Raw genomic sequence first — 19091 nt, forward strand, 5'->3', positions numbered from 1 at the left:
AAGACCTTGTTTGCAGACGACTCTCGTCTGACATAAGAAACAGGTTTCTTTTCCGGTCTAGGCCAGAAAGTGTTCTCTTTCCAGCTGCTTGGAAGTCCGTAGTTAATAAGTCATCCGCTAGATCGGGCGAGTGTCCACTTTCTTCATCAAAGTCGCCATGATTTCAGTTCGAGTTTCGAATCAAACTAATTCAGCATTCGCTTCGCAACCATTTTTATTCAATTACTTACTGTTGATTAGCGCATTCCAAATTTTCAAAAATGCTTGAAGATGACGACGCCCGTGATATTCCAAGTGAAATTTCAAAAGAATCTGAAATCCTGACTGCAAATCTTCTACCACTAAAATCAAGAGATAGGTACGATAACAAGTATTCTTTATTTATTTTGTCAGCAATACCTGTAGTGTGGCGAAAAATAGCGTTCGCACCACAGGCAAAAATGTTTTTCCGGCTCTCAATCTTTTCTAGTCCTCGGCCTACGGCCTCGGACTTGAAAACCGATTTCGATCCGGAGAAATATCATTTTCTGCTCTAGGTGCGAAATATACTATTATCTCAGACAGAGGGCTGAAGCAGGCTTTACATGTAGAGATGGTGCATCACTTGAATAGGTTTGGCTAGTGGAAAGGTCACTCACTGTTGGAGCAACTTGATGATTAGCTGACAGAGCTGGAGAATGAGCAACTTTTCTCAGACGACTGAAGCCGGCTTTACAGGTAGAGATGGTGTATCACTAGAATAGGTTTGGCTAGTGGAAAGGACACTGCTGTTGGCTAGTGTAAAACAAACCGCAAAAGAAACAGAGTGAATGCGCACTACTCTTTCCTCTTTTAACTCTTTTCCCCACTACATCGCTACCATTTGGAACGAACTCTTAATATCTATGCACTTTTATTTGAATAAAGTAACCAGTTGAGACATGTTGGTAGTGTCTTTCGATTTTATTACATTGCGTGTCTATGCTATTACAACTTGTTACTCAAAGCCAATAGAAGACAATATCAACTTGTCTTGAACTCGCAAGGTTATTTTGTTTTTAAGTATACATGTAGAGCATGTTCAAAAACCGTGAGGCTGAATTCCTTCTTCCATCAAGGAACAAACAGTCTATTCAGCTGTACCCAAGAATAGACAACGTCTTTAAGTTCTACCTTTTGATATTATTATGTACTATTCAATGCTCTACTTCTCATCCAAGTGCTGTACCAATTTCAAGTATTCAATTGTTACTTTCATGGTTCCAATACTACTCTCAAGTATAATTAACTCTCCTACCCATTAAATTTCGAAAACCTGTCAGAATTCAAAAGATCGATACTCACTCTAAGGATGCTCAAATTGAAGTTTTGAGATGAAGAACTCTGATTCACATTGCAACAGCATTTAAGAGAAACACTTGTTCTCAATCAACTCGAGTTTAGAGATGGATTTCTTTAAATAATTATTGTAATTCAAGTAATAAGAAAGTAGAATTGTAGAGACAATAAATACATATTGAATATTCCCCACAAAGACAACAAGTCTAGGTCTGGGGAATGAGTTCCGTAAACTGCATTATAGTAACAATAACAGTTGAAAATTTACAATAAATAATAAAAAAGAATAAGTATAAGGTACTGTAAAATAAATAAAATATAAATAAGAAAGTAGAGAATGGTGACTCACGATGCGGACTGAGTGTTGGTGGTGTAGGTAGCCTTGATTAGGATGGCATTGAGGTCAGCCAGTGCCATCAGGAAGTTCTCTCGCTCAGCCGTCTTGCCGTCCTCCCTCTGCCACTTGTGCTCCATTATTGGCACAGATATCGTGACCGGCCGATTCGGCTCCACCGGATTATCGTTGTTGTAGTACCTCAGACGGAAGTGGTTGGCCTGAAAAATATTATTTTTCTACAACTGCGCGCAAAAAAAGAATTTACATACTCAATTCTCCTCGTAAAACAGCTTATTTCTGAGGAGAATCTACTTTTTCGCTCGCTAACCATCCGCGCATGCGCAGTAGATTTTCTTTAAGCTCGGTAATCATTCACGCATGCGCAGAAGAGTTTATTTACGCTCGCTGATCAGCTGATGGTAAGCAGCTCGCCAAAAGGTCAGATCTTAACCTAAAAAGTCGGTAATTGTAACTCCGCCGATATAAGTAATTTAACAAGTTTGGGCAGTTGTAGAAAAAATTGTGTATGTAATTCGCGCGTAATGCTTCTTTATCGCTCTTGAAAAATTATAACTGTTTTGCGCGAGCGATAAAGTCGCGTATTATTGTTGGGGTCATGTCATTTAAGCAATTCCTTTTATGTACTCTAACTGCATTTACAATATATAAAGCTGGATAAAGAAAGAAGATATCATACCTAAAATATTTTAATTTGATGTACATATACTGTCTTCCTCAGTTCCTCTGAATTTATTATTAGTAGGGCTATACTCCCAGATTAATTTTCTCTCTCTGGGATTAAGTTTTATTTTTTGTGTCATGTGTACTGTATTGTATTGTTTTTCTAATTCTCTCTTTGCTTACAAAAGGAATTGCATATATGCTACAAATGAATTACATTATGTTACTAAATGGATTACATATGTACAGTGAATTGTAGATTAATAATTACATGAATCATCTCTTTTTCTTTTGAGTTTTCAAATTATTATGAATTCATTCTAGTTTTTCTGCTTTCTTAGTATTTCACTCTTAGTACTTCTTCTTTTCGAATTTTTTTTTCTAGTTTTTCATACATTCCATATGTTTCTTTTTTCTTTATTATATTTTTTCTATTTTCGACTGAATCTCAAGCCACTAATTATAGCCGACTGATTACTCGTTGCCATCGCCCAAACTACTTAGTTTTGCTGGTAACGCCAATGATAATATTATAATCGATTTTTAAATGGAAAATATTTTAATTTTAAGTTTTTGCAATGTATTGTATATGAAACTTTTTATATTTTTCACATTTGTAAAGTTTGTTTAATGATTTTGGCAATAAATATTTCTTTTCTTTCTTTCTTTCTTCCATTACGCTCTTAATACATAAATAGCTATTATGAATCCGCAATAATGTAAAAAGGAGATACTGATTTCACTTTTTGTGTAGTTGAGAAGTTGATATTGTGGTAATTATTCATATGAAATGAAAAAGACTAAGAAATTGTCAAAAAACCGCATATTTATTGATACTTAGAAAGAATTGATTCCTAGTCTTTTTCATTTAAGAAAGACCGGTCTTTCTAAGTAACAAAAAATCTGTGGTTTTTTGACAATTTCTTGGTCTTTTTCATTTAAGATACTGGTTTCCTATTTACCCGTGAAAGTTTCAAAACTAATCATTCAAGTCTGAATAAATGCTTTTTAACGTGATTCATTTATTTAAGTGAATGTTTATTGAAGTAATATTACTGTGGAATATTGATTTGCCTAATTTTTTGACAAACATATTTTGGCTTCATGACCGATTTTCCATTGTGCAATATTGTATTGCTGAACAAAATAAAATATAGTGCAGTCTTAGTAGAATAAAAGTAGAATTAGTAATTCTTTTCTGTATAGGACTACTTGTAATATAAATAGAAAGATAAATAAAAATCCCAGTACCCTTTTGAATCATTTAATCACAACATGTTTCAACATTGATGCCATTTTCAGGGTACTGAGATTTTTATTTATCTTTCTATTTACAGTAGAATTGGGCTAGTTTGGAATATTGATTTGCCTAATTTTCAACAAACACGTTTTGGATTCATGGCAGATTTTTCATTAGGCAATATTGTATTGCTGAGCTAAATAGATTATAGTACAGTTTTAGTAGGATTATTTCGAAGGATGTGCTGTGATTTTACAATATCCCCATCGATATTCTTTCAGGTTGTATTACACAAAAAATCCATTGAGAAAAAACAACGTGGGAGTCGAAAATCTAGTGGATGATTAGCGTTTATTATAAATCAGATAATATTATGTTAAATTGTAATGCTGAATTTCAACAGCAAGGATCACAAACGTATAACAGTAAAAAACCTAAGGGCCGGCTTCCGAGCACGGGATTTAGCTAAGTTCTAGACGTTAAACAGCTTGAGTCAGAAAATTTGCTTTCCGAAACAGGGCGTAGTCGCAGTCCAAGTTTAAATTAAATTTCGAGAAACTAGAAAATCGAACACAAAATAAAATGGAGAAAATTGGTGTAAAGTTTCAGCTATTTTGAATTATTCAGGAATGTTCCATTTCGTCAAGGAAAATCTATTCCAATTATAGAAATGAGAAAATGAAGATCATCATAAAAACAGCGACTACGTCCCGTTTTGGAAAGCCAATTTTCTGACTTCAGCTGTTTAAAGTCTAGAACTTGTCTAAATCCGAGCACGGAAACCGGCCCTAAATAAATGGAAATATAAATGCGGCTGCAAATAAGAATGGTAGGTCTTTCAAAATAAAAATAAAAATCCAAAAAAATCAATTATTTAATCGTAAAGAAAAGTACAGAGTGAGTCATATTGAACTTTCCGGTTTTGGAAGGGCGCGTTGCACGAAGAAGGGAAGGAGCAGAAGGGTGGGGATGGTGTCATTAGACGCGCCATGACATGCAGTTTTAGTGTAAGCAATGACTTGGTCGGGACAACATCTTGCGTTCGTGGTTGAAGAGTTTATTAAAAATGGCGATTCCGTGATTACAACACAGCGTGCGACTTGGCCATCTTCTTCAAAAATATAGGGACCCCAGACACCAAACTCTGCAATAGAGTTTGGACCACACTGTCACTCGAGGGCTGTGGAGTTGTCGTTCGTGTAGGTTTTGTGGGTTATTCTCAGCCCAGTATCGAAAATTCTGTTTGTTAAAAGTTCCGGCGAGGTGAAAATGTGCCTCATCACTTAAGATCAAAACGGCAGTGCGGGGATCTGCTGAATGTCGCGACATGGATTTTTTCGTGTGTCTAATTCTCTAACTGTTAATTCTTGTACTACCTGAATCTTGTAGGGGTAAATTTAAGGTCTCTATGCAGTATTCTGCGGACACTACTGAAAGATAATCCTAGTGAAGCGGCATGTTTCCGAATATAACGCCGAGGGGATTGTTGAATTGAAGCCCACACTCTATCCACGTTTTCCGCTGACGTTGACGTCCTAATTCGGCCTTGTAGTCTTGTTTTTTTTTGCTGATGGTGTTGCTCTGAAATTTGATACCCAATTTCTGATTGTTGGTCCAGTGGGAATGGGATCACGTCGACCAATAGCAAAATGTAAGCGGAACGCACGTTGTGTTGTGATCACGGAGCCACCATTTTTAATAAACTCTTCAACTACGAACGCACAATGTTGTCTCGACCAAGCCATTCTTCGCACTAAAACTGCATGTCATGGCGCGTCTAATGACACCATCCCCACCCTTCTGCTCCTTCCCTTCTTCGTGCAACGCGCCCTTCCAAAACCGGAAAGTTCAATATGACTCACTCTGTATTAAGATAAATTGAGCTGATTATATCACCAGAAATAGTTTCCATAGATTCATTCTTATACTCTCGAGTTCAATCCATTATAACACAAGTGTCCACCCCATTCTCCATTATAGCATGAAATGGGTGGGGATTATTTGTTTTTTCCAATAATAATGTAAAATGAATAAATAATATACAGAGTCTGTATAATAAGTAACCGGACTGACCTTGGAAAATTTTTTATTGGCAAAATATGTACAGTTTTTCTTAAGAAATCTTCAAAGTAGTCCCCATTGGAGACGATAACACGCTGATACCGGATTTTCCAATCCCTGAACGCTCCCTGGAAGTCGGCAACCTCCATGATGTCTAGAGCCCATGTCGTAGCACGTTGAACGTTTTCCAAAGTCCCGAACCGGGTCCCCTCAAGTTGTCTCTTGATCTTGGGGAACAAAAAGAAGTCCGGAGGTGCCATATCCGGACTGTAAGGAGGATGTGGCAACGTTACCCTTGACTGTTTGGCCAACTGGTCGGTGACGAGCAGGTAGGTGTGCGACGGAGCATTGTCGTGATGGAGGATCCACGAATCGGCAATCCCCGGACGGACTCGATGAACCCCGGGCGGTTAGTCGACGGAGCATCTCTCTGTAGTACTGGCCGTTTACAGTTTGCCAATTTATATGTACATATTTTGCCAATAAAAAATTTCCTGAGGTCAGTCCGGTTACTTATTATACAGACCCTGCAAGTAGATGAGAAACTTACACTGATCAGTTCGACATCAGGAGCGTTGTTTCTCGAGCTCTGGCCACCTGGAGTGGGCACATAGCGGATTGTGTAGTTCAGATATCCTCCATAGGACGTGATACGGTCACCAAGGAATCGAGCGGGTAGAACCCAATAGTAAACCTACAACGATTACCAGATCAATACATAATATTAGTTACATTCGATGAAGACATTATACAATAATGTATTATTGTATAAAAATCTATAAGTTATAATTGGATAGCTGGTAGTGTAAACTTTTACAAGGCTAATGAATGATATATTCTTGAAATGTTTGTTCTCTATTTGTAAAATCTTGTAGAAATTATTTCCGCTTGTAAAAGCAGGTACAAAAAACATTATTCGAGATATATGCTCTTTCTAAATAAGAAATAAGCCAAAGACTCAATAATCTAGTCTGTATTGTAGACATAGCGTTTTCGTGACGAACTTACTGATAGCAAAAGGTAGTATATTTCTCAAATACTGCCAGAGAATTAGTCCCTAAACAAACGAAAATGTTTAGTTGGTTGCACAAACTTAAAGCTAGAAACCATGATGAGATATACAACACTTATGTGACACTTAAAAATGGCTATTGAATACTTGAAACTAGTTGTGTTTTGATAAAATAAAAGGAGAACTTGATAACGTTCATTTTATTCCAATGAAATACAAATAATTAGTCCCTAAACAAACGTAAGTGTTTAGTTGGATGCACAAACGTAAAGCTAGAAACCATAATGAGATATTCAACACTTTTGTGACACTTTGTGGCTCTTGAAGAGTTGTAATTTGATAAAATAAAAGTGGTACTGAGTGTTCCAATGAGATATTCAAATCTGATCACCCCTGATGGAGAAAGAAAAATATTGGAGAGAAATGATGAACTTACATCAGGTTTGGTGAAGTCTCGGTAGACTAGCTCTCCGTTTTGTTGATCAACATACAGTCCTTCAGTTATTTCTTTAGTGGGCTCACTTGACTCGGCCAGTTTGAAGTCCTGAGTGCTCGTTGAGAAACCTGATGTTATCTGCAATTCATAAGAAGATCGTCATAAGTGAAATTAATGCTGGTTAGATCAATTGATGATATTTCAAAATTACAAGATAGTATAAAATGATTTCAACCATCAAATACTTGATGAGAAAAGTATGAAAACTAATTTTTGAATTAGTTAGAGCTAGTTTTGTAATTCATTTTTATATTACCATTTCAAACAGGTCTAGAATTTCGAAATGCAAATACTCAATTGGCATTTTATTTTATTTTATAATAGTATTTTCACATGTTGTCAAATTTGTATTGCTTTTGTTCTATTTTTTTGCCAATAAAAAAAAATACTTAAGCGTTAGCGTAGGACCAGGGGCCTATTTCACAAAGGTACAAGTATTGTTACCAACCATGGTTATGAACAAGTACTTGTAGTTACAAGTTTACAAGTACTCACGTTTCACAAAAAATTATGATCTACAAGTTTACAATTTTACAAGTCTACAAGTACTTCAATAGTAAACATAACCTATTTTCATGATGATTTCCTTTTTTCATCCTTTATAAAGGTTACTTGTACTTTTCAATAATTACTTTGAAAATATTTGAAAGCAATATAATGTTTTTTGTACTGTCTACTTCATTTATTGCTGAATTTGTAACCTACACAGTATATGTGAGCTGTATATATATCGTAAATGTACTATATATAATGTATACTATATATACTATGTATATATACTACAGTACACATAACCTATGAGGTAACACATTAATAACTATTTTGGAAATTTATTAAATTCAATTTCCTGATGCATATATATCTCCAAAATAATGAATTTTAGAGGAATATATGGCATTTTTGATTATTAGAAATATTTATTGAATATTTAAAATCATTTTAATGATCACTTGTGAATCCTTTACATAGCTTTCCACTTCGATAGAAATTTCATAGTTACGAACAAGTAATTTTGACAAAAATTGTTGGCTACAATGAAAATCTTTGTTAAACACTTGTTCGTGACAAACAAATCACTTGTAAACTTGTGAAACGCTAGTAATCAGCTGTTCTCCAAAACCATGGTTGGCAACAAGACTTGTAACCTACTTGTACCTTTGTGAAACGGGCCCCAGACAATAAATTATTACTAATCTGAATTAAATAAGAGTTGTATTAAAAAACAATAATTATTTAGCAAGAATGAACTATTATACGGAATTTGATTAGTTACCTGATTGCGATACCACTTGAGACTGGTACATTCGTGGGTGATGCCCATACAGAAACAGCTGATGCAACCTTTTTTGTGAACCGATGACAGGTGGAATGTGTTCGCCTTACAGTGATTGCATTGAGGTCCAGTTGTGAAATCCTACGACAAATTTGATAAATATTTATTTCCATCTCGACAATAATAGGAAGATTATACATAGCTTTCCTCTTGAATAAAACAAGGAATAAGGAGTTTCATGTACATGAATATCGTGAAAATTTGATACATCCAAAAATTTCCGTAACAAAAAAGTAGTTAACTATAAATAACTCAGGGGACCTTAAAACGTATAGAAATTTAGAAATTGGGGTACCTAAATTTTTTTCGGAAAGCAATACTTTCCTTACCTATGGTAATAGGGCAAGGAAAATAAAATGGAAATCTAAGTACCCATTAAAAAATCAAATTATTTGATAATGGCATCATTATAGCCGAAAGATATTGACTGAAGAAATTTTAAAAAAGGTAATTAGATTTCTATTTTTATTCATATTTAAGAGTAGCCCTGAAGAAAAAAGACTATGATACTATATGACTACTACATACTCATATTTCAACCAACAAAACAATTTAATTTATATAAATCCACTCTATTGGTGATCGAAATAGAGATGAGGTACAGTAATTTAATTGTTTAGTTTTTAGTACTTCAATTCAGTCACACAAACACTAAATCCAAACCTAATTATTATTTCAAGACTCAGAAAGTAGTATTTCATACTCACCACATAAGCCAAGAATATAGGGAATTATATAATTTGCAGCATGAAAAATACAAGGCGAATATAAATCACACTGATAGCTGGTCATGAAGAGGAAAATGTTTGCAAATGTGCTGATATGTAAAAACTTCAGGCACTATACATTCGATAATTTTCGAAACTTCTTCAAATATAATTCAGAAAGCAATGTAACCTCAAGTAAAACTACTAGTATAAATTTTCTATGTACTGGAAAAGCCGAGAAAGACAACAAATTTTCAATTTTAGTAATTTGAAGGTTCAATGTTTATTTGATAAACAATATTATTCTATAGATTGTGTGCAAAGTTTCGTGATTAAAAGTTATTAAAAAAAACTAAATCTAGAATCATTCATCCCCTAAATTAGAGCTCAATCCTTTTGGAAAATTATTTATGAATGGGTTCATTCATGGATAACTTAATCATTCAAATTAGAAATGAACTTACCTTGCATGTGCATTGACCGTACTGATCAGGACTCGATGACAGAGAGCCGGCAGGGTCGCAGAACTCTGTAACAATCCAAGTAAAATATAAATAAATTCATAGCAAATATAAATGAATTTAAATGAATGTATACGAAACTGAGTGATAAAGTTGAGTGATCCAATTGAATGATAATACTAACAAATAAACCAAAAGAAAATCAACAGTCCTCCATTTTAAAATCTGTGTCTCCTTGGTAGAAAGTTAGGCTCGCCGCAAAGTAGACCAACGTTAATCCACGTAAAGCAACCCACGCAGTGGGATGTTTTGTAAACCATTGCTATAGAATTATTCATAATCAATCAGCTGACAAGTGGATTATTCATTGCACGTACTACACAGATGTCTACAGAAGCCTAGCAATGGTTTACAAAACATCCGACGGCGTGGGTTGCTTTTTGTGGATTAGCGTGGGTCTACTAGGGGGGCGGGCCTTAGGGGGGAGAATATTTTTGGATATGCTTTTCCAAGAATCAACGCTTAACTGTTCAAACTTCCACAGCTTCTGTAGATACAAACAATATTATAATCATAGTAGTTTCTAATTGAATTTTATCGTGTATTGTTTAATTTCCTCAAATTCATAATTACTATTTTATTTGAAAGTGTGTGCTATGTAGTAAGCTATTTATTAAAAGTGCAACAACTTAAAACCTAAGATAACTATAACTTGAAAGTGAAAAATCATAAAAGCTACAACTTGTGTTGTAAGCAATTCATCTTCGTATAAGTAGCCTGTACCTGCGTGAATATTTGGGAGCAAAATTACATAATAAGTTACCCCTACAATTGTGGGCCATGACTGACATAAATTAATTTAAGAGAGAACTTCTTCTCATATCCAAGGCACTGTATAGCGTAGAAGAATTTATGTCGGATTAGTTTTATAGATAGTGTATTTCATCATATCATGAATGATACATTGTGCTGACTCAAAAATATTATATTAATATTGCATTTCGTTGCATTCACATTGAATTCACATAAATTTTATAATATGTATTAATATCGATTTTAGTATTTGATTAGTTTGTAGATTTATAATGTGTATTAATATCAGATTTTAGTGACGATATTCAACTGCATGATGTTTTCGTTTTGCTGTGTAGAATAAAGTAAATATTCTATTATATTCTAATTCAATCAAACTCCATTATAATAGCATTAATTGAGTTGAAGGGGCTGTACAAGTTTATATTATGGTGAGAAATGATTCTTCGAGTAGATTTTTTATAAACTTCCAGCCCTTATCAGTTCTTATCTCACCTCTTCACTCATTATTTTTTTTAAAGATGGGAGTCTTCATGTATATTCATCAAAGTCCTATGATATTTGAAAGAGTGAGTTCAATTACCTCGTTTGCAATGGTCGCCAGGAACAAAGGGATTGCCCGAGTAGCCAGGGGCGCAATGTTCACAGCGCCGTCCCTGGTAGCCCGGCTCACAATTGCAGGTCGGCTGACCGTCACTGTCCAGGTAGCATGTGCGACCAAACCTATGCGACAAATCAAATAGAAAAAAAATTAAAATTACTAAGGGAAAAACTATATTGTGAGTAGTAACATAATAACAAAATAAATTGAAAAATTAATAAGTGAGGAAAACTTTTATTACTTCTCCAAGTATGTTTTGGTCTATATTTTTCATAGCTGTTTGTGTAATTTCAATTTGAAAATTATCATTCAAATTTGGTCTATAAGAGACATTTTCCATGTCATATCTGATGTGATGGTTGGTGGTGTGAGATATAACGTTATATTTTAGTTGAAACATTAAGTATATTATTGAAATGAAACTCTCAAATATGTAATATATCATATGGTATACATGACATGATTACATATCAAATATATAATCAATATACCTACTCATCTCGAATATAAATAAAAAATGAAAATCTAAGTAGGTTGCCTTTTTATAATTTTAAATTTTTTACTTACGACATGTTTCGGCCATGATGTCATTATCAAGTAAAAAGACAATTCCTCTCAAATAATACGACAAAAAACTTACATCTCAATTATTGATAGATAATGACATGATATGAATTCAAAGATCAGTGATTGAACTTGATAAATATAAACTTTAATTTGATTCATGATTGGAAGTACTGAGGTAAATACTTGAAATCTACAGTAATCGAATTAGATAAGATTCAGAATAACAAGAAGTTAATGAGTTTAACAAGTTTTCAAATTTTCATAGCTTGCGAAAAGTATTAATGCCATGAACTTAAGCATAAGCAATGCTTAATGCTTGTGAAGAGTATTGAATTAGAAAAATATAATTTGAATGAAATAGTTTATTCTTAATTTGATCTTGCTATAATGAGATTCACTATAAACTGTCAGCACTTTTTAAAAATTATACCAATGATTCCTATTCACAATTCTGAAAGTTTGTAGTGAATCTCATCATATTCATATTTTTACTCATTTATTTATAGAATATGACAATTCCCAATGAGTCCAACAAGACCCATGGTGGTAAAAAAACAATTTTACACAATTCATTATAATGATTTATTTATTTGCCTTTATTAGGGCGGAGTTAGGACCCCAGGTTCTCTCTGCCACACAACCCTAAGGATTGAGTGAGTACCAAAAGGCATTGCCTAAAACTGTTCCTCCCCAATTTTCATTTATATACTAAAAAGTAGGTTATGCTCCTTTTACTTTATAAATTCAAATTTAATTCATTTCAAATTCAAATTCATTTATTCAAGTAAGTTACAATACATTCTGGTTCATACACGAATCCACAATAAATTACAGTACAACAGCTAATTATGCAAAAAATTCACATATTATGAAAACTTATTAATTACAATGAAAATTGAATGGAGCATAAGAATATTGATAATATAGTATTGTAATGTAACTACATAAATCAGCGGTGTTTCAACAATGAATAAATGATAATTTCAATGAATAAATATACACCCCACTATAAATTATATGTGTTGGGGTAAAATATCAACAATCACAATCAATAAGAACACACAGCTCAGTAAGATTTAAATAATAATAAATAGAATAAATACTGGCATGTTTTATTAGAAAGAAATTTGTAAATTGGGAGTAAAAAATACTACTCGCTGAAAGTATTCAATACTCTACGTTTGCAAGTGGGAATACATATCACTTAAAACGGGTGGAAGCTAACTTAATAAACTTTATTGATTAATCCTAGAGGGTTGGATGAACCTTTTTCATGTAAAAAATTAAGTGAAATATAATAATAACACAAAGAAGAAAAGGTAAAAAATTTAATAATTTTTTATCTCACAAAGAATAAAGGTAATTAATTTAAATGTAATAAATTTTTACATCACAAAGAATAAAGGTAATTAATTTAAAAGAATTTTAAATTTCTGGATAAATGGAAAAAATAAAAAGAAGAAACCATTCACTCTCACATTCACTCACCTTGTATACTTTCCAACAAGAGCTAATCTTCCTAATGCTTGTTGCAAGCAACCAAGTTGCCGCCAAGTGAAAAAAATCACTGGCATAAGATTGTGTTCAATTTTCAGTAGCCTACTAACACTTACAAACAAGAACATGTTTAGCTACCGGTATTTTTTCTACAGCCGATAGCTGTTTGATTTGATCTACTCACTGGTTAGACGGGTTTGTGAGCGGACACGGGCACGGCTCACAGGGAATGTTGCGACTGGGATCGCCGTAGGTGCCGGGCCGACACGTCTCCTGCACGCTCTTGCAGTGACCGAGCCAGGGTCCAGACGAGTGCCGCATGAAACCCGGTGCACACTGCTCGCAGGACAGGCCCGAGTAGCCAATGGGACAGCGGCACTCCTCCACGAACGCCGCCTGGCCGAGGCCCACGTTCGACAGGCCCGCCGAGTCCAGGTTGATGCCAGAGATTGTCGTCTCGATGCCTGGGCCTGACAGGTATTGTGCCCTGAAACGTCACACACGGTTAATAATAATATCAAGATTTGCTTGAAAAGGGTGCGGATTCATATCTCTACACCACAATATTATCGATAATGAATTTAGTGCTGGTGATATCATCGAATTTCAATGTTGATTTTCGAATAAAAATCTTCAAGTTTCACCAATCGGTATACGATAAATAATTGATGAAAAAACTTGCTCATTCGAAGCAAGAAATGGAAATTCAAACGTTGAAGAACAATTTTATGGATATAATCAGTTGGATAAAGCATTACTAAACACAAGTGTGCATGTCGTAGACATTGACTTAGCTGGATTTTTAAATGAGGCGATTAGTAACATTTCTATAAACTTCGTAATATTATGTAAAGTATCAAGTCAAAATCAATAATTTGGTTCCAGTGGCGAATGTAGAATATATTTTTTTTGACAAGGTTAATGTAAGGTTGAATGATTTTAAGTAAACACCCCATGATACTTAATATGAGTTTGCTGCTCTTATTCAGAGAATGATTTGCGCTGATTGCCCATTTTACTTCACAGTCAGGCCGTCAAAAATACCTTTACCGTCAAAAATTCAGATTACTTTACTTTTTTCTGTAATCACTGTACTGACTTTTCTTTATATTCATTATTTGGGGGGGGGGGGTCCTGTCCCCCTGGGCCCCCTTTTATACGCCCCAGATGAGCTTAAGCTTGTGCTTGTTTATGATGAGAGAAGAGTGTAACTACAGTGCTCCACAATGCTTTACTGTCGTGGATGAGATCAAAAACACCGGGAAGTCATTTCCCAACTTTTACATAATTAACCAAACTTGATATAAATATCTGAGTAGGCTACTTGAATGAGGAAATTATGCATTTCTGAGATGAAACTTACTTGATGAGTATATTTTCCACATTGACCAATGTCATCATGATATCTTCTCTGGTAGCGGGCACTCCATTCTGGGGAAGGCGAGTGCCTGGTCCTGGGTGGGGGACAAACATCAAGTTACAATTTCCAAAAGATATTATACTACATAGAATACTATTGTGAGGTCCACGTTATAATGACAGTATTTGATCAACTTTGGTATTGCTATCCTTGTCTATCAACCGACAAAGCCGGTGGTACTATCCTTTTAGAGGTCCACAACGATGACAATAATGTTTTTGACAGTGTAGAAATATAATTAATTAATGCAGAGAATCGGCATCGCTATTCTTCTATTTTTATCCACTGCCATTATAACGTGGACCACACTATAGAAATATAGTCTACAAATTGTAAAAGAGCAACACAGTTTCCAATATTGCATTAGGATTGAATTCATGCTACTGCTACTCATTTTTTAACATCCTTATCATATCCAAGACAAGCAGATTCGAATCGGTTGTTTTCAAGATTGATTTCTACGGATTTTGAAAATTTAAACCTATGAAATTGGACTCACACTTTTGTATATGTTCAAGAAGAGATAGTTCATAAACAAATGTAAATATTAAAGCAATTTTCTTCCATATCGACGTATGAGTCTGGAAATGTGTGCTCTAACTACTGTTTGCAAGGCAATTTCTTTTAGATACATTTTATTGAAAGTGGACTCGCTTAAAATTTTTGTTCATATTTTCTCTCTCTTTTTCCTACCTTCCTCTCTAATTCTTCTCTTTTCCGTTTTCCTTTACCCTTCATTCCTTACTTTTATATCCTCTACCTGCCTATTACATGGGAAACCATAGTTGGCTAGGTATTTTTCCTCCTTTCTTTTTTTTCAGCACACCCCACCACGAAGCCTGTTTTTGTATTTTATTGGAAATTTATTTTTGATTGTGATTTTTTGTATTTTGATTTATTTTATGTATATCGTGATGAATTGAATAAAATTATTGATTGATTGAATTATTTAGTATGAAGGAAATAATGTTAATGTTCAACATTGTTCAATAGCTGGTTGCTCTTAGCCAAATTTATTCTATCGGTGAGGTGTGTGAGTTTATTAGTTACAAATTCAAAATAATGTGATAATTAAAATAATACAATGTGGTGAACAGAAATAGCAGGAAAAGAACAAACGATTAAATAGAAGAAATGAATAATTTCTTGAGAGCAACAGTTTACTCACCAGTTTTTGGATCTTTGACTTTGTACCATTCGCCTCTGAACAATCTGATGCTCTGCTTATGTTCTCTGCCAGGTGAAAGAGGTTGACCGCGATGGACAAGGATATAGCCATTTCCCTGTTGAAATAAATAGTAAATTCCATCAAAATTTGAGGAGAAAAATTGATTCAAGAGGAACACAATCTCTAATGATGAGATAAAAATGTCATGAAAATAGATTAATGAAAGAAAATATCGATATTAGACTTGAATGAATTTCAAATTTCAACTCTACTTGAAATTTTCACTTGACGATGGTGAAATTTCTGTAATGAATGTAGCATGTAGCACCCATGAATCATTGAAAATTTATTATTCCGTGAATTGAATTCCAAAGTTATCAATTTATTATGAGGCATGAGACCCATGAATCAGACTTCAACATTTATTCTCCTTACCTTCAAAATGACATCAGGTACATGATCCACAGGCTGTCCTTTTCCATTGAATAGAACAGAGTAGGTCAGATAACCGCCATACGATTTCAGGTAGCTTCCGTGCTCATCATTGTCAGGCATCACGTAGAATGGGTAGTAGTTTTCATAGTAGTTGGGCGTTTCAGTTGGGAACGATAATATCTACAACAAAAAATGACAAGCTAATTGATCAGCAGAGAGAAAATGTTAATAGCTTATAACTTAATAGCCTATTTACTACACTTCCTAATTCTGATTACAATCAATATGTGAGTTGAGGATTTAGAATCAATATTATGTGAGTTGTGACTTTTTTTTAGAATCAATCTTTTGCTTCTTAATTATACTTACAATCAATACCTATGTGAGTTGAGGATTTAGAATCAATATGAATCAATTTAGAAACAATATGTGAGTTGTCACTTTTTTAGAATCTATCTTTTGCTGCGTTGCTGTGGATAAAAAATGAGAACATTTACTAATGCTAGATTACACCAACCGGGATAAGAAATCTTGGATTATCAGATTATGTTTATTCAGCATAGTGCTGTGCTGATATCGGATTAAGATTGATATCATTTACATATCGTTGAGTTGCTATCACCAGGTTGCTCTATGTATTTATGCAGCATTAAATGATGTAATGACGCAAAGGTGAATGATATATAGTATCTTAAGTCACAAGGACGGGAAGGGACCTTTGGCAGGCGAGAATGATGTTTCTAGTCAAGGTGTTAGCCGAGACTAGAATTTAATTCGAGCACTGCAAAATACATTCACGTCCAAGTAGCTTACACTATTTGTTGTCATAATAATCTAGAGAAGAATAATTAAGACACAGAAAACATTACCTGCTTGTGCTGACATTACTACATGAACTCTATAAACATAACCTACTTTACAAGTTAGTTTCGAATCAGGAATCTCTTGATTGCAGTTGAAAAACTTCCACCTGTAGCGCTAAAAGCCTATTTTTGTACCAGTTTTGCTGTTCCTAATTCGGAACTAGGAAACATACTCGACTGTAAAGAAAACATGATTTTATTACAGTATAGTATGCTGTAATGAGAATAATATGTTTATTTGTTCTACAATCAGCTGTTTACCGGCTTAATTTCATGGATGTAAAACAGCTGAAATCAAATGACTATGACAAAAAATTATAAATAATGCGGTGTGAATATGTGAAGACTAATATGATGACATGTGAAGCGGTCACCTAAAAACAAAGAAATCAAGCTTAACAGATTTTAAATCCAGGAAGGTTAACATCAGGAAGCTCATGTTTGCCGCATAAACTTAGAACCTCATTGATATAATTACGTACGTAGGTATAGGTGGTGTTGGCCTAATAAAAAATGAGAGATCTATTAAGAAGAAAGACCATCTTGAAGCAATCTTGTATAGATTGTTGATCTTGTATTTAGTAAAATTGAATTTTGCAATGATTTTGGTTACCTGGAAGCCATTTCTTTGTCGGTTGCTGCGCACTGATGACTGCACTGATGATTGTGAGTTGATGTTGACACTGCCATCCGGGTGGAAGTACACGTCCAGCAGTTCATGGTGGTCAACTGGCGGCGGGAACTACAACAAAAATAAATATCCCAAGTTTATCATCCCAACTCAAGCTGTGCTACAAGTTTCATGAAAAATGCAAAATTTCTGTATTACAGTGGAACAGGTCACTGTAAGATATGCACACACCAGACATAATTTTTTTTAGCTGAGGGTGATGCCTACATAAGCTTTAGGCTTGTGCGTGGATGATGAGACGGATGATAATGAGAGATACATAACTCGGTCAAGTGGTTAATTATACTTGATTAGTGTGTGGGCATCTGGTAATATTTTATTCATATAATTTGAAAATAGATTTATAATATTAATAAGTATTCAAATAATTTGAAAATAGATTTATAATTATTGAAGAGAAATAATTAATTATTAACTTCAATTGCTTACATAGTTCCTTTACTATGATTCTCTCATATAAATAAGAGACAAGTGATAACTTCATAATCAAGACTCAAGGCTAGATAGAGAAAAATCTGGTGTGGCGCACTCAAACAACTTTCCTTGCCGTTATGAAAATTGATCACCTGACGCTAGTGTTCCCGCGCACCTCAAGTCTACTATTCAAAGATATGAGACAGCTGGTAATAGGACAATAACGCTGGAGACACACGTTGTCTGCTATCTCTTCGTAGTGAATGATTTAATAGAACCAACACTTGCCAACAGTTTGCAATTTGATAATCACATTTTCTCGAATTTCAAGCTTATTTCCAATTTTAGGTGAAAATGTTACTGGACATTAATTGCAGAAATGTTCATGCTCTATCTTTTCCACTTAGAATTTTTTGTTTAAATTTTATCTGAAGCCTGATAATTGAGAATCTAAAATCAAACTTCGCATAGATGGGGCGGAGCTCCTGAAATTTTTACAGATATAGGACTTGTTGCAGTTGATAGAGCTTATCAATGACTATTTCAGGTATGAATTTGATCAAAATCGTTGGAGCCGTTTTTGAGAAAATCGCGAAAACCCCTGTTTTTGACATTTTCGCCATTTTAGCCGCCATCTTGGATTGCATTCGATCGAAATTGTTCGTGTCGGATCTTTATAGTGTAAGGACCTTACGTTCCAAATTTCAAGTCATTCCGTTAACTGGGAGATGAGATATCGTGTACACAGACGCACATACACTCATACACACACACACACACACACACACACACACACACACACACACACACACACACACACAGACCAATACCCAAAAACCACTTTTCCGGACTCAGGGGACCATGAAACGTATAGAAATTTAGAAATTGAGGTACCTTAATTTTTTTCGGAAAGCACTACTTTCCTTACCTATGGTAATAGGGCAAGGAAAGTAAAAATTGGACCGACATACATAACT

General features: G+C 34.4%; 1 protein-coding gene across 1 annotated transcript in view; it reads right to left on the minus strand.

Moving 5' to 3' along the window:
* The window catches only part of LOC111048257 (basement membrane-specific heparan sulfate proteoglycan core protein), a 259916-nt gene that overhangs the window by 105423 nt on the left and 135402 nt on the right, over nt 1-19091 (minus strand). The window contains 11 exon segments of the mRNA XM_039422952.1: nt 1667-1872; nt 6187-6330; nt 7085-7222; nt 8418-8558; nt 9649-9713; nt 11042-11181; nt 13308-13610; nt 14487-14577; nt 15712-15826; nt 16147-16326; nt 17623-17751. Coding sequence (XP_039278886.1) covers nt 1667-1872; nt 6187-6330; nt 7085-7222; nt 8418-8558; nt 9649-9713; nt 11042-11181; nt 13308-13610; nt 14487-14577; nt 15712-15826; nt 16147-16326; nt 17623-17751 — 1652 coding nt within the window.

The sequence above is a fragment of the Nilaparvata lugens genome, chromosome 3, assembly GCF_014356525.2.
Source record: "Nilaparvata lugens isolate BPH chromosome 3, ASM1435652v1, whole genome shotgun sequence".
In the NCBI taxonomy this organism is placed as follows: Eukaryota; Metazoa; Arthropoda; class Insecta; order Hemiptera; family Delphacidae; genus Nilaparvata; species Nilaparvata lugens.